The 16364-nt window shown below is 35.0% G+C and overlaps 1 protein-coding gene across 1 annotated transcript in view; it reads right to left on the bottom strand.

Moving 5' to 3' along the window:
• The window catches only part of KPNA3 (karyopherin subunit alpha 3), an 89869-nt gene that overhangs the window by 24464 nt on the left and 49041 nt on the right, over nt 1–16364 (bottom strand). Inside the window, 6 exon segments of the mRNA XM_036831133.1 lie at nt 861–946; nt 4210–4305; nt 4445–4497; nt 4584–4613; nt 4807–4896; nt 15291–15335. Of these exon segments, the coding sequence (XP_036687028.1) occupies nt 861–946; nt 4210–4305; nt 4445–4497; nt 4584–4613; nt 4807–4896; nt 15291–15335 (400 nt within the window).

The following is a 16364-nucleotide window of genomic DNA, read 5'->3' as shown; positions in this document are numbered from 1 at the left end:
TCATATGGTAACTCTATGATTAACCTTTTAATAAACTGTTTTCCAAAGAGGCTGCACTATTTTACATTCTCACCAGCAATGTATGAGGGTTTGAATCGACTCACATTTGTATTTTAACTAATTTTATTCATCACTTCTGTAAACAGAATACCAGTATCAATCACCACACATAGAAGATAACCAAAAAATTAAAGATGAAAACAAAACACTGTTATTCAATTGTACCTACTAGTCTCTATTGAAAGCCCTAGTCTAAAATCTGCTGTTCCCTTTTTGTTACATCTAACATCTACCTAGAAATCTTCTCTTTGACATTACTGAAATATCTAAAACAAAAGTGAAAGAAAATAGTATTCTCACTACTTGATTCAATGTAACTTATTGCTATATCATTTACTACTAGAATTTACTACTAGAATCACCTTAAGTACCACCTGAAGCCAGTTAAGTGTCCCACACTTTAAGACTACCTGGTGACATCCAGTTTTTTTCAAAGAGCTATTGACAGTTTGGGTCAACATGCTAATAATAGCCCATCTTGAGGTAAGCAAAATTTAAAAAATATATGTTACAAGCTAAAAGACATAAGTTATTCAGCACCTTGGAGACATTAGGAATAGAAAATTTAAACCCTATTATTAGGAGATGGTCTTGACCCAAAAAGATAAAACTCTTACTCACTTTTTAGTAACCACAATTAAAATTATTCAATGATAGATTAATGATAGCTATAGGAAAGATATCAACTATCATAAGTAACTTATAATATTCACAATTTTTAAATAAAACACTACTTCCTTCCCTAAAAAAAAAAAAAAAGGGTCCAGCAAGTAAGGAATTAAATTAACTAATTTACTTACTAGACTGTACAACAGCTTGAGTCTGTGCAGAAGTTCCTGATGCTATATTAGTTAATGCCCACGCAGCTTCAAACTGTAATGAAGGACTGTAAAAAACAATAAAAAATCTTTAGACACATAACTACCATTTACATTTATGACCTGCAGATTATACGGTTATCCTTTACCTTGTCCTTGAATTTTGTCTTATTATGTCCAACTGCCTGTTGGCTATCTCCACCTGAATGTCTCATTTGCTCTCAAAGTCAGTCAATATAAACTTACTTCTTTATGTCCATTGGTAGTTGCAACATTTTTTTTTAAAATTTATTTATTTTTGGCTGCGTTGGGTCTTCATTGCTGTGCATGGGCTTTCTCTAGTTGCGGTGAGTGGGGGCTGCTCTTTGCTGTGGTGTGCAGGCTTCTCATTGCTGTGGCTTCTCTTGTTGTGGAGCACAGGCCCTAGGCGCTCGGGCTTCAGCTGTTGTGGCACACAGGCTCAGTAGTTGTGGCTCGCGGGCTCTAGAGCGCAGGCTCAGTAGTTGTGGTGCACGGGCTTAGCTGCTCTGCAGCATGTGGGATCTTCCAGGACCAGGGCTCGAACCCGTGTCCCCTGCATTGGCAGGCGGATTCTTAACCACTGCACCACCAGGGAAGTCCAGTAGTTGCAACTTTTAGCCAGTCATTATTTTCCTTGACTCCTTCCTCTCCCACAGACATCTAATCAATAGGGTCATATCAATTTTACCTCTTAAATATTTCTTATATTTATAGCACCATCCCTAATATCACTGTGTTAGCTGAAACCCTCATCATCTCAGCTGAATCACTGCCACAACCTCTAGACAGGTCTTAGAGCTGTGATTCCACTACACCATCTGCTTTACATACCAGAGATATTACAAGGCTACATAATTTTGCTGAAAGGATGAGATCATTATAATTTGGAATGGTGATGGAAGACCTCACAAAGAAAGGGAAAACTGAACTAGATTTTCAAAGAGGGATAAAGAAAGAAAGGCACTGACAGCTGGAAATACAAATAAAAGTATCATGGGTGGGATGATCATGATGTGTACAGATGACTATGAAGGGATCAAGAGAGCTAAAGCCAAGAAGGTATGCAAAAATATAACATGGGATGAAACTGGAAGGGTAGGTTACCTAAGTTTGTGTGTGTGGTATGGGGAGTAGGACTCAAATCTCAGGCTTCAAAACTTGAAATTTATTCTACAGACATACTAAGTATAGAGTGTTACTGAAAAGTGAAGTAAAAAAAACACTGTTGGAGTCCATGCAGAATAGATAAAAAAAATTAAAGGCCAATGCAGGAAGAATCTGTTAAGAAATTATCTACATTGTTAGGATAGATAGCTGAAAAACACAAATTCTTTTAAATAGAATACCAAGGTAGGAGGGGGTGGTAGTGAGCAAAAACCAAGGGGAGCCAAAGGTTAGGGACTTAGAAGAAACTCTGTAAATATCAGAGAAAGAGAGTGAGGTTGTTAATATCAAAAGGTTAGAGAGATCCGAGAAGGAAAAGGTTTTAAGGAGAATAAATGTCAGCGATACAGCAAGCAGTGAGGTTAAAAAGATGGAACAGATGAGAAAATGAAGGAGCAGACAAGAACTACATGATGAACTTTGGCAAAAGGCAAGAAATAAGAGGGTATCGAGGCTGAGGAGAAATACAGGGATGATAAGATCAAAGATGATAAGACAGTTTATGTTGTCTCAGACTAGAAGAAGAAGGGTTATTAAACTAGGCTAGGTGGCTTGGCAAAATACTGACAATGAGGGCCTTAAATGAGAGAACATAAAGACATAAAAAATACAACTACAAAGCTAGAGAAAGTCTTCTAAGATGTCATTTGAAGAAAAGAGAAAACAGAGAAAAAATAAATAATGAGTGCAATAAGTAAATAATAAATGAATACGTATTATATGCTTGATATTGTATAGAGTTTTGTTTATATTATTTTCATTCCTCACAACCACCTAAATTTTATTGATGAGGTATCTGAGGCTCAAATGTTACTTGGGTTTTGGTCAGCAACAAACCCTGGATTTAAACCAAGGTCTGTTTGGCTCCAAAGTCTATGGGCCTTTTATATTATGACACAATTTCCCATGACAAATTCACCAGGTCAGATCGAGACCACCGACGTGGTAGTTTTCTATTTTTACTTTGGGTGGTAGTTACACAGGTCTGCATACATTTTAGCATATTCTTCTGTATATATGCTGTATTTCACAGATACACCCACACAAATGAGCCCATGCCAAAGACCAAAAAGTAAAAAAAAAAAGGAGAGGAAGAAGAAGAAGAAGGAGAAGAAGAAGAAGAAAGAAAAGCAAATCAAGAACAAAAAGAGGGCCTTAAAAGTAGAGGTAAATAGAATTTTTGTTTAACAATTGAAATAAACTTATTTTTACTTAAATAAATCTTGTTATAGAAAATATATATGATAGTATTAAAAAAGTGTTATGGGCTTTTGGAGGGATGTTGTGGCACATAATCAAAGCAGAAGGAAGTATTTTTAAATAATGAAAACCCTTAGTAGAAACATTTATATACCACCATTTTATCTAGTCACCTGAAAATCTCACAGACAACACTTAGCAAAATACCCAAGTCTAAACGCCCCTTAAATGCAAAATTAGCCTTTGTTTTAATGTATTTTGGAGTTGAAACTTACATTCTCCCCACTTAACTCAAACTGATGAAGTTTAAGATATAGCACACCGAGATCTCTCTAAACACTAACAGAAATGGGGCCAGTACCTCAAAAGATACCAAGTGGTGTTTTCCCCTTTCTATTCTGGAAAATTATAATCTGCCCTCTTATTTTTAATTTACCACAAATAAAAACCATGATGATAGACAACTAATCATGGTTGGAGTTCTGTTAAAGACTTCTCAGAGTATCAGTAGATCAGCTGGAATACTCCCAGGGTAAGAAAGAGCTACTCAGTTCTGGAAACCATTCATGTTGACTCAAGTCATGAGGTTAATCTATATATAGACTCATAAGCAAAGAGTGACTCAAACACTATTTGGGTTGTTTTAAAATATTACTTAAAAAAAAACCAACTAACAAATAAAGACTATAAATATTTGAGATAAGTTAGAATAGACAATAAACAGAAGCTAAAATTTTCCTAGAAAATATACACACACTTCATAAACTGAAAAGAGAAGCACTTTAGGTCTACTGAGTATGATCACAGAATAAGAAAATTACATTAAAATACATGACAAATGACAAATGTGATAAATGCAAAACCAAATGGAACCCACTGGTTAAATAATAATCACAAATTTTCAGTTAGCTGAAAAAAGTGAACAGGGAGTCAAATCTATACTTACTTATCATCCCTTTCTAGACATTTCACTAGAATTGGTAAAATCCCAGATTTTATTAGGTCATCAATTGGTGGATTTCTGTCACTGGATAATAGCTTTCTAGAAAAAGAAATACAAGAAATTAACTGCTATAATTTTCAAACTATGAACAGAAATAACAATGTACCACTTCTGAACTATGAGCTAAGACACCCTAGGCGTGACACCTAATTCTCTCTCTGGACAAATCAGTACTTACCTTGCAGCCTGGACAGCACTCAACTGGACCACTGGGTTATCACTTGTGGCATTCTGCAACACCAAATGTAAATTTCAGAAATTAAAAAAAAATCAATTTCAAAATACTTCAAAATGAAAATATTAAATTAATAACATACCTGCAATATAGCTTCTAGTGTTACATTTTGCTTCAAAAGAAAAAAAGATAGTTCAGCAAAGAGTTTAACAGCAAAATTACATTTATTGAATAATCTATTTACTAAAGATAAGAGTTAATATACCTTAATTATCATTGTAAAACTGGTCTTAGATTGAGAATGAAGTTCTCTGGTTATTATAAAAACTATTTTTAAAACACCTTATAAGAACAAGGTAACTTACTGCTTTAAAATCAGCATCAACATCTGAATCTTCTAAACTTTCTTCTTGGGGAACATTTCTTTTTTTCAGTAAGTGTTCATCTCTTTTGTTCTGAAAGACAACCAATAAATAGCTAAGAAGTCGTGAAGGCTGCTGTTAATGAAAAATCCACTAAAATTATTTCAACTTTATCAGGCAACTATGAAACAAACACAAAATCTCTACATAAGGATAATATGAATTAAATGTGTATACTGCAAACCAATGACAGGCCACATTCTGGATTTGATAACAAAATTAACTGGTTTAAAGGCCAGCATTCATACACACAGACACAAAATTTATTAAGCACCAACTGTTTTGACCAATACTGTGCCTCCTAATCTGTAGTGAAGATTTAAATTTTTAAATTTAAATTATTATTATTATAAAAGTCTAGCAAATATATTTCAACTAGTATGCTAGCTTTCTTCAACTTACTGCTAATGGTTGCCTGAAGCAATTTATTAAGAAGTCAGGTTAATGAAAAAGAATTTACTTCTAAAATGTTAAGGTTTGCATGTTTGTTGGGAGTGGGGGGAATGGGAATTCATTAGCATAAATGCTATCTATTTGCTATAATCTCAGATTTAAACTCTTGCTATCTGGCTTTTCTTTTTTGTTTTTTTAATCATCTTAACCTTTCTTTTTCTTTTTTTTTTCTGACTGCATAGCACAGCATGTGGGATCTGAGTTCCCCAATCAGGGATTGGACCTGTGCCCCCTGCAGTGGAAGCGCAGAGTGTTAACCACTGGACCGCCAGGGAAGTCCCCTATCTGGCTTTTGTAACAGCAGAATACTTCTACATTTTATGGGATTTCAACTGTTTGTAATGGCAACCTGTGCCATTTTACATAATATACAGATTAAACCAAAATTTCCTCTAAGATTTTAGTTTGTCTACAGGATTAAGTCAAAATAAATTAGATAAAAGACTAAATGATATCTAAGATTCTTTTCAATTTAAAATTTCAAGACCTTCTAGTCTTCAAAACAATATTTACAGAAGTGTTTGATTACAATAGAAAGCTATTGATGAGATATTGATATTGAGGTTAAAATTCAGATCAAATAGAAAATTAAAACTAGAAATAGACATCTGAAGCTTACTGGCTTATCTGCATGACATCTACCTGTGTGCTATGTACAAGTAAGCATGTTTAAACAGATGCTTATGTATATGTTAATCCTTAAGAGATTACCAACTTCAAATTATATCACAGCATACTTCTTTAGTAACTACTCAAATAAATAATTTTACATTATTTTAAAATTAATGCAACTCACAAATATGAAAATCCATGCATTCACATTTTATAGTCCCAAGTGGCTCCCCACAAAATACTTATTAATTTATAGAGGAAAAACTTGGCAGATAGCATCTTGACCAAGTGGCAAAGGTTATCATCCAGAGAAAAAGAAGAGGGCTTCCCTGGTGGTGCAGTGGTTAAGAATCCGCCCGCTAATGCAGGGGACATGGGTTCAAGCCCTGATCCAGGAAGATCCCACATGCCGCGGAGCAACTAAGCCCGTGCGCCACAACTACTGAGCCTGCACTCTAGAGCCCACGAGCCACAACTGTTAAGCCCGCGTGCTACAACTACTGAAGCCCGTGCGCCTAGAGCCCGTGCTCCACAACAAGAGAAGCCATCACAACGAGAAGCTTGCGCACCGCAACAAAGAGTAGCTCCCGCTCGCCGCAACTAGAGAAAGCCCGCGCGCAGCAACAAAGACCCAATGCAGCCAAAAAATAAATAAATAAATAAATAATTTTTTTTAAAACAGTGACATTAAAAAAAAAAAGGAGTAAAGGAAGAATCTGTATAACACAGGGAACTCTACTCAATACCCTGTAATGGCCTATATGGGAAAGAATCTAAAAGAGTGGGTATATGTATATGTATAGCTGATTCACTTTGCTGTACACCTGAAACTAACACAACATTGTAAATCAACTACACTCCAATAAAAATTAAAAAGAAAAAAAATTTCAAATACATTAAAAAAAAAAAAGAGTAAAGGAAAAATCAACATGGTATGCCTTCTGGTCTGATGTACTAAGAAAACAATATCACCTTGGTGGTACCCCTGACCAAAATAATAACAATAATAGTAGTGGTAGTAGTAGTAATAACAACCACCTGAGAAAAGTCAGACAAACCCAAATCTGCCATTCTATTAAAAAACCAGTCTGTACTCTTCAAATACACTGTCATAAAAGATAAAGACTGAAGAACTACTGGATCGAACGAGACTTAAGAAACATGACAACTAACTGCAATGTCTAATCCTGGACTGGATCTTGGGTTTATAAAGGACATTATTGGGAAAAACTAGCAAACTATGAGTGGGGGCCTAAGGATTGGATAGTAGAAATTTATCTATGTGAACTTGACAAACACACTGTGGTTACGTTGAAAGGTGTATGAACTGATGTATTAACGATGTATTAAGGGTGTAAGGGGGCACCACGCCACTATATATATACACACACATATATACACACACACACACACACATACACACACACACACACATATATATCAGAGAGAAAGTGAGAATAAGGCAAATATGGGAAAATGCTAAGAATCAAGGAAGCTGGGTGCTGAGTGATGGGTGTACTTTTTTTTTTTTAAATTATTTATTTATTTTTGGCTGCGTTGGGTCTTTGTTGCTGTGTGCGGGCTTTCTCTAGTTGTGTCGAGTGGAGGCTACTCTTCATTGCAGTGGGTGGGCTTCTCATTGCAGTGGCTTCTCTTGTTGCGGAGCACGGGCTCTAGGTGCACGGGCTTCAGTAGTTGTAGCACACAGGCTCAGTAGCTGTGGCGCACGTGCTTAGCTGCTCCGCGGCATGTGGGATCTTCCCGGACCAGGGCTTGAACCTGTATCCCCTGCACTGGCAGGCAGATTCTTAACCACTGCGCCACCAGGTAAGTCCCTTAAATTCCTATTTTTTTATTCTCTACTTGCAATAAACTTCTCTTGTAAAGTAACACTTCAACTGTATTGCACAGGTTCTGACATGTAGCATCTTCCTATTGTTCATACCTTGGTATTAACTAATTTCCATTAGGATTTCTTGATGCCCAAGGTATTTAGAAGTGCTTACTTTTTTCCCACAATTATGAGGTTTTTGTAACTATCTCATTCACTGATTTCTCATTTAATTGTTTTGTGATCAGAGAACAAAGTCTGAACAACACTGAAATTAGCTGACATTTACTTTATACCAGAGTTTCCAGAACTTTCTCAGTCTATATGCCTAAGTGTAGGCCAAAGGAAGTACCCCACAGTTTCCTTTATCAGGTGGTTAGGTCCAAACAACTCAATAGTAATTTGGGGGGAAAAACATAGAAGTTAAAAGAAAATAATTTTATTTCACTCAGACAAAATATGTGATTGAAAAAAACACAGTGCAATCTAATGTTTAAATTGTGAACTATTTCAAGATCTAATGATTCTGTGGTATCTGAAATGTTAAGTGTCACTATGTTTCTCACAAAAATTTAGAATATCCCAAGGTATTCCTTTGATTCACTATGGAGCCCCATGGTACCTCACTGCACAGGGTAGCAACTATGGCTTTATACTATCACAAAACCAATTTTCAAATATGCATGGGGTTTATATGTGTTTATAATATTCACATATTAAGCTATTTACCTTTCTATCTCCTGTTAACTAGTGTGTTTACTGTTGACAAAAGTTCTCCCACAATGATTATGTCTTTGACAAATTTCTCCTTGTAATTTTGTCAATTTTGGCTTACATATATTTGGGCATACACAAGTTTAGTATTATTATACCATCTTAGTAAGTTGTTTCTTTTATCAAAAATTAAGTAACAACCTTCATATTTGAACTGAAAACATCCTAACACAGTCCATTTTGGGCACCCTAGGGCACGAAAGTCATACTTCACTCTCAGCAAAAAAATATGTACAACCCAAGTTAAGATAATCAGTCTCTGGGCAGGTTTCTGGTGATGTGATTAACCATTAAAGGAGGCGTCACCAAAACCAGTAACTTAAACTGTCCTTTTGCTTGTCACCTAGAGATTTTTACCCTCTTAGAGATTGTACTATAAATTCAGCACCTATAAAAGGTATCTTTTTCTTTTGTCAAGTGGGAGGGGACCTCAGAGGATATGGAAACTGGCTTAGTTTCAACACCTATCTTATCTCCAAACACATACACACAGATTACATCCATTTTAAAGTTCCTTTAGAAATCCATTATTAATCTATTATCCCATGTATGTATTTAATACTTTTTAGATCTTCTGTTTTCTGACATTTGGTTGAACCACATGGAATTGCCACTTTGTAGATCAAAAAGCTTAATTACAGGCAATTTCTTATGACTTGACCTAATATTTTTTGACTTAACAAATTCTGTTATTAATCTCTATATAAAGTTCTTCTTTTTCATTCCATCTTGAAAAAGTAGTTTGCAATCTCATACCTAAATATATGGAACAAGTCAGCAGTCACTTCTTACACATGTGATGAAGGACAGATAATTATTTACGAGCCACACTTCAAACTTAAATTTGTTTTTACCCAGCAATACCCTCACTGTTTTAAATCTTTATCTAGTGCTAGTCCTGTAAAACTTAAATCTTTATTTTACAGATGAATAAATGGGGACACAGAGAACCTGGCTAAACTAAATTATATACCTAGGAAATATCAGTAAAGATTTGAACCCAGAGACTGCAGAGCTGAGACTGTGGTGGCTACAGAGACTGTTTCTTAAATATATTCTACTGCTTGCTTTTTTTAAGACGTAGTCCAACTCTGGTTGCATCTAAATGCTTCTATAGAGGTAGAAAAAAAATGCTCACAAGATAGATCTTCCCCTCAATATAAACATTTATGAAGTGACACTACTGCTGGGTGGTTACATGAATATTCACCCAGGAGTTTTATATATTATGTTTACATTTTGGGCACTCTGCTCAGTGTGTTATACCTCAACTGAAAATTGGAGGAAAAAAAACCCCATAAAAAACAACATTACTTGTTCATCAATCAGGTAAAAATCTGACAACCTAACACAAATTATTGTTCCTGCAGAATCACTTAACTGATCTTAACAAATGGCTGCTTTTCTTCTTTTCAAATGGATTCTAATTTACTAATTCAGGGTTTTTTAATTAAAACTTCTATTGAGATAATTGTAAATCTGCATGCAGTTGTAAGAAATATTGCAGAAATCCCTCGTACACTTTGCCCAGGTTTCCCCAACGGTAACACTTTGCAAAACTATAGTAAAACATCACAACCAGGACACTGACATTGATACAATCCACTGATTTCATTCAGATTTTCTGTCTTACTTGCATTCACTGTATGTGTGTTTATGTGTATTTAGTTCTATACAATTTTATCACCTGTATATGTTCTTGTATCCACCATTATAGTCAAGATACTGAACAGTTCCAAAACCAGAAAATGCCCTCTCACCTCCCGGCCCCTACCAACCCCCAGTAACCACTCATCTGTCCTCCATCTCCAAAATTTTATCATTTCAAAAATATTCTATGAATGGAATCATACAGTATATAATCTTTTTGTGATGGGCTTTTTTTGCCCAGCATAATTCTCTAGAAATTCATGCAAGCTGCTGCTTCTATCAGTAGTTTGCATGTTTTCCAGAGTGTCTGTACCATTTTACATTCCCACCAGCAATGTATGAGTGATCCAGTTTCTCTGTATCCCCACCAGCATCTGGTATTATTACTATTTTTTTATTTTAGCCACTCTGATACAGGCTTTTAGTTTGTCTTAGTCCGTATTTCCCTGATGGCTAATGATGCATTAATCATCATCAGCAGCAGCATGATTGCTGTTGGTATATCTTCTTTAATGAAATGTCTCTTCATATCTTTTGCCCATTTTCTAATTGGACTGTCTGGGGTTTTTTTTTACTACTGAGCTTTAAGAGTTCATTTCATATGCTAGATACCAGTCCTGTAATGGATATGCGGTTTTCTTCCAGTCTCTAGCTTGTATTTTCATCCTATTCACATGGGCTTTCACAGAGCAAAATTTTTAAATTTGTTAACATCCGATTTTCCTTTTATGGATTATGATTTTGTGGTGAAGTATAAGAACTCTTTGCCTGGTTCTAGATCCTGATGATTTTCCTCCAATTTTTTGTTTCTAAAAGCTTTATGCTTTACTTTTACACCTAGGATCCATTTTGTGTTTTTGTATAAGGTGTGAGATTTAGGTTGAGGTTCTTTTTCTTTTCTTTTTGCCTATGGATGTCCAATTGTTCTAGTACTGTACCATTTGTTTAAAATGCTATCCTTCATCCATTAAATTAGTTTTGCACCTCTGCCAAAAATTAGTTAGGTGTTTTTGTACGGGTTGATCTCTGGGCTCTATCTCTGTTCCACTGATGTCTATCCTTCTGCCAATACCACACAGTATTCATTACTGTAGCTATTCTATTAGCCTTAATACTGGGTAGAGCAACTGCTCCTATCTTACTCTTTATCAGGATTATTTTAGCTCCTCTAGAGCTTGTGCCTTTCCATGTACGTTTTAGAATAAGCTTGTCTATGTCTACAAAAAAACCTTGGAGAGAGTTTGATAACAACAGACAAATTTGAGAACAGGCATCTTTACTAAGTCAATGACCACAGTATATGCCTCTCCATTTACTTAAGTCTTATTTGATTTCTCTCATCAGCATTTTATAATATTCAGCATACAGATCCTATACATGTTTTCTTAATGTATATCAAGGTATTTTATGTTCTTTGGAGTGCTTATAAATGGCACTGTGCTTTTAATTTTGGTTTCTGCAAGCTCACTGTTAGCATACATAAGTGATTAACTTTTATGTGTGATCTTGTTCTCTATGACCTTGCCAAACTCACTTATTAGTTCTAGAAACCTTTTTGTAGATTCTTCAGCATTTTTTACATAGATAATCATGTCATCTAGAAATAGGGAGAGTTTTATTTCTTCTGTTCCAAATTATGTCTTTTATTTCTTTTTCTTGACTTACAACATTGGCTAGAACTTCCAGCACTACAATAAATAAGAGTGGTGAGAATGGACATCCATGTCTTGTTCCCAGATCTTAGGGGGAAAGCATTTAGTCTTTCACCATTAAGTATGATGTTAGCTATGGGTTTTTTTGTAGATGCTGTTTATCAAGTCCAGGTAATCCCCTTCTACATCTAATTTGTTGAGTTTTATCAGGAATGGGGTGTCAAATGCTTTTTCAGCATCAATTGATATGACCATATGATGCTTCCTCTACTTAAGTCAGACAACTAAAACAAGTACTGGATCTGATCAGTCCAATGGGCATTTTGGTGGTGTTTTTCTTTATGTAAGAACTCAACCTGCCCCGATCCCAGATCCAATGATAGTAAAGTACTATGGCATATCTGACTGATCAATCACCAAGAGAAGATTATATCAAGTTTAATACAATGTGCCAAAGTTATAAATGCCAGTGACAGGTTTTAGATCAATTTTCAATTTATAAGGCATTATTCACTTAAACATTTACATTGAGAGGCATTAAAGCATAATGGTTAAAAGCTCAGCTCTGCCATTTTTCAGCTGTGTGACTTTACACAAGTTATTTAATTCCTATGTAACTCTGTTTACAACATGATATAAAACAGAAATACAGACTTCTGTGTAAATGTTGATGCATAAGGGCCTAATTAAATAAGAAAGCAAGAGATCAAGGAGACAAAAGAAAACAAAAGAGTTCAAACAAAAAGAGTCTGAGGCCAGTAAAGCACTACATATTAATAACTAGATTTCACCCTCAATTTTTATAGATCAGTATCAGTGTTATTCAAAGTATGGTCACTGGCTAAACGTTCTCGAACTATTTGTTGTAGGTTTGCTACAAGATAAGGAACTTGTGCTAGTAATCAACTGTGAAAATGAACACACCATTTAGTCCCATTATTCATTTATTTAGGCAGAAAGACTTTCATGGTAAAGGAAGCAGTGTCTTGTTTAACATTTTGACACAAGCTCCCTGACTTGTCACAGATCAGTGCTTCTGAGCACTGTTCTATATCTAAAGTGTTTTTCTTACAGCTTCAATAAATGATTTAAATTTAAGTAAAAATTTAAGATATCATAATTCAATTAAATTCTTGAACATGAGCATGTAATGAGTACCAACTACATGTCCAGAATTTGACTGGGCATTTTGGGATGGGCTAGGAGAGAGACCTGGGAGTACTGGGGTTGGGGGTCGGGGCTGGGTGGGGGAGTGTGGTTACTACCTTCACTTTAGAAGCTTACCATCTAACAGAAGTGTGTAGATCTCATCTAAGAAACTGGAAACTAGCTCTCTTTCTTGTATTTTCAAGAATCTCAATGTCAGTAATAACAATGCTGTGACCATCTCCTCAATGGAGCAATAGAGACAGCAAGGCTGAAATCAGAGGCAGACACTCTGACCATAAAGAGTGGAGGAATCTTCTTTTGAAGGGCTCTACCCACCTCTGGAGAATTATATCAAAATCAAGTAAGCTTTGAAGTATAGGCTTTGTTTCAGGAAAGGGTCACTTTCTGCTGCTTACTTAGGGAATTCTGAAATGTGAATAAGGAACTGCTTGAGATTTCTTCAGTTAATTTCATTTTGATCCTCCTACAAGGATTTTTCAGGAATTAATCATAGTAATTGGAAAGGAAATAATGTTATCCAGAAGGAAAAAAAAGAAGAGATAAGAAAGCTGTCTCTAAAGAAACCAAGGTGAGTATTTAAAAAGATGTACTCTGATAAGCAAGAAATTTTAATTCTATAAATTAAATACAGAGGGCAGCACAACTATAAAAGGAACAAATCACCAAACAAAAATATAAGTGAATAGCTTAGATTTATAAGCATATCAGAAGGGCAAAAAAGCTTAAAACAGGAGAGGATTCTGAGTAATACTAAGACCAATACAAAAGTCTCAGAATTGTATTCCAAGCATGAAAAGTTAAGGGAAAGTGAAGGTTCACATCTGGGGAGAGCTGGTGTAATGTGAAGAGATAACAATAAATGAATAATTACTTAATTCCAATTTTATTCCTATCAGCTCTATTACAGAGAATGATCTTTACATGATGAATGAGAAACCAGATACAAAAGGATACACACCATTCTATTTATATAAAGTTCAAAATATGCAAAATATGTAAAATAATCTATAATGTTAGAAATCAGGATAATGGTTGCCTTTGGGGGAAAGCAGAAACTGTGAAGGGGCCTTGGGATACAGGTAGTGTTTCTTTCTTGATCTAGGAGCTGGTTACACAGATATGTTCACTTTGTGAAAATTCATCAAGCTGTACACTTAAGTTGTGTCGACTTTTCTGTAGGTGTGTTATATGTTAATAAAAAGTTAAAAAGAAAAGAAAAAGAAGCTAAGTCCAAAGTGTTACGACTGGCAAGGAGCTCACCTTACTTTATTAAGCTAAGGCTTAGTTCACTTCTCTGGTCCAAATGACCCAAGGAGCTGAAAAAACTTGCACTGATGTTAATCTGTAAATACCCATGAAGTTAAGGAGTTGAAAGAACATGGGATTAGCAAGTATTTTTCAAATTTAATAAAAAATGGAGCAGAGGGGGTACAGGAGAATGGATCTCAGGAACTATATACTATACCAAGGAGCATAAGATCGATGCTGAGTAAAAATTAATAACACAAAGTGGGTACGATAATACTTATTGAGTAAATAAATGCACAGGTCCATTTGATTCTAGTGACTCACTGAGAGAGTGTGTACTCTCAGAATCAAGACCTTCTTTCTTTCTAAAACTGAAAAGTTTCAAGATGATAATTTAATATATGAGTTTTAGGAGTGAATTAGATCAAGAAAATCTAATCTAAGACAAACACAAAGATTTAGAAATAAGTTTCAAATCTATTTTTTTTAATGTACATGTATATAGACAGAATTTATTATGTGTACTTTGTTAATTGGTAATTAAAATTTGCTTAAAATAAAATCTGCTTGCATGAAAACACAATCTAATGAAGGTAATTCAAAAATAATGGAAGAAAATAAAATAAATTTTAACAGCAGTTGCATTCAATTGGTAAGATATAAGATTATTCTACTTTATTTTTCTAAAGTGTCTTTAACAAGGACATGGAACTTCTACATGAGGAAGGTGGAGGAATTCTGTCTAGCACACAGCCCACATAGAAAGAGATTATTAAGAGAAAACAATAGCAACTTCATCAGATGTTGTGAGAATTTCAATGACAGTGGTAAAGTACTTCACACAGTGCTTGGTAACTCAATAAATGGAAGCTTCTATAAATGTATACCATTATAAATTATTTAATGATATATTTTTATGCTGTGTAGTTTTAGGGATGCCCATTAATTTGCCGTAGTATTTTCATTATTCAAGTTATACAAAATTTTAACATCAGAAAAAATCTAATTATTTTTTATTAAACACAAATCACTCTTACCTTTCGCAGTTCAACTGTCACTTCATTTCTGTGTCTTCGCATTGTCTAAAAAGAAAAACAAAAATTTCATAAGTATCTAAATATTGATACTGCTAGTACATAAATTAAGGTCTCTGGCATTTAAGATTTAAATTTGTTTAAGATTCTATTTTTAAAGATTAAGGATTAATCAGTTTTAGACTTTAAATGATGAAGTACAGGAGGTTAAAAAGCCAAAACTCCTGTCCATTTTACTGGGTATCTGTTGGTTAGTTTTGTCGGGAGTGGGAGGTAGAGCTTGGCTGCCTAGGATCCATCCCCGTTTCCTAACTGCACCCAGGTTTCTATGGGGAGTTATATACTCTCTATTGTGTACAGTCTTGATGGAACCATCTATTAAAGCATCTCACTTCCTCCTAGCAAAAATAGGGCATGAGCTTAAACTCAGCCAGCAGAACTCTCCCCTATAACTCTAAACCTAGAGCAAAATGGAAAGAAAAAAAAAAGCGTATTAATTTCCAAAGGAAGCATTTGGACAAGGTAGTGAACCATGCCTATATCCTGAACTTGCTATGTTCCTAGTTACCTGGTGTCCGTAACTCATTCTTTGAACTACCTCATATTCTTCTAATAAATTATGGTTTTGCTCTTAAGTCAGCCACAGCCGATTTTTGATGCTTGCAACTAATGTATTCTTTTTTTTTTTTAAACTTTGGGTTTTTATTTTTATTTTATTTATTTATTTATGGCTGTGTTGGGTCTTCGTCTCTGTGCAAGGGCTTTCTCTAGTTGCGGCAAGTGGGGGCCACTCTTCATCGCGGTGCGCGGGCCTCTCATTATCGCGGCCTCTCTTGCAACTAATGTATTCTATTGCAAATGATTCATGTTTAAAAAAAGTAAATGCCTCACGGTCATAGCCTTAAAATCGCATAAAAATGAAAATAAATTTGGGATAGATATTTTGTATCAAAAGATAAAGAAGTATCCTTCTACAATTTACTAAGAGGCTCTATCAGGAATGTCTTAACAGGAATTAGTGAAATGACTAGCTATCCCTTCTCCCCTTGACATAGTGATATAATGGATTACTTTATT

The sequence above is a fragment of the Balaenoptera musculus genome, chromosome 18 (genome assembly GCF_009873245.2).
Source record: "Balaenoptera musculus isolate JJ_BM4_2016_0621 chromosome 18, mBalMus1.pri.v3, whole genome shotgun sequence".
Classification (NCBI taxonomy): Eukaryota; Metazoa; Chordata; class Mammalia; order Artiodactyla; family Balaenopteridae; genus Balaenoptera; species Balaenoptera musculus.
Note: the sequence above shows the minus strand (reverse complement) of the source record. Positions and strands in the feature narration are given on the sequence as shown.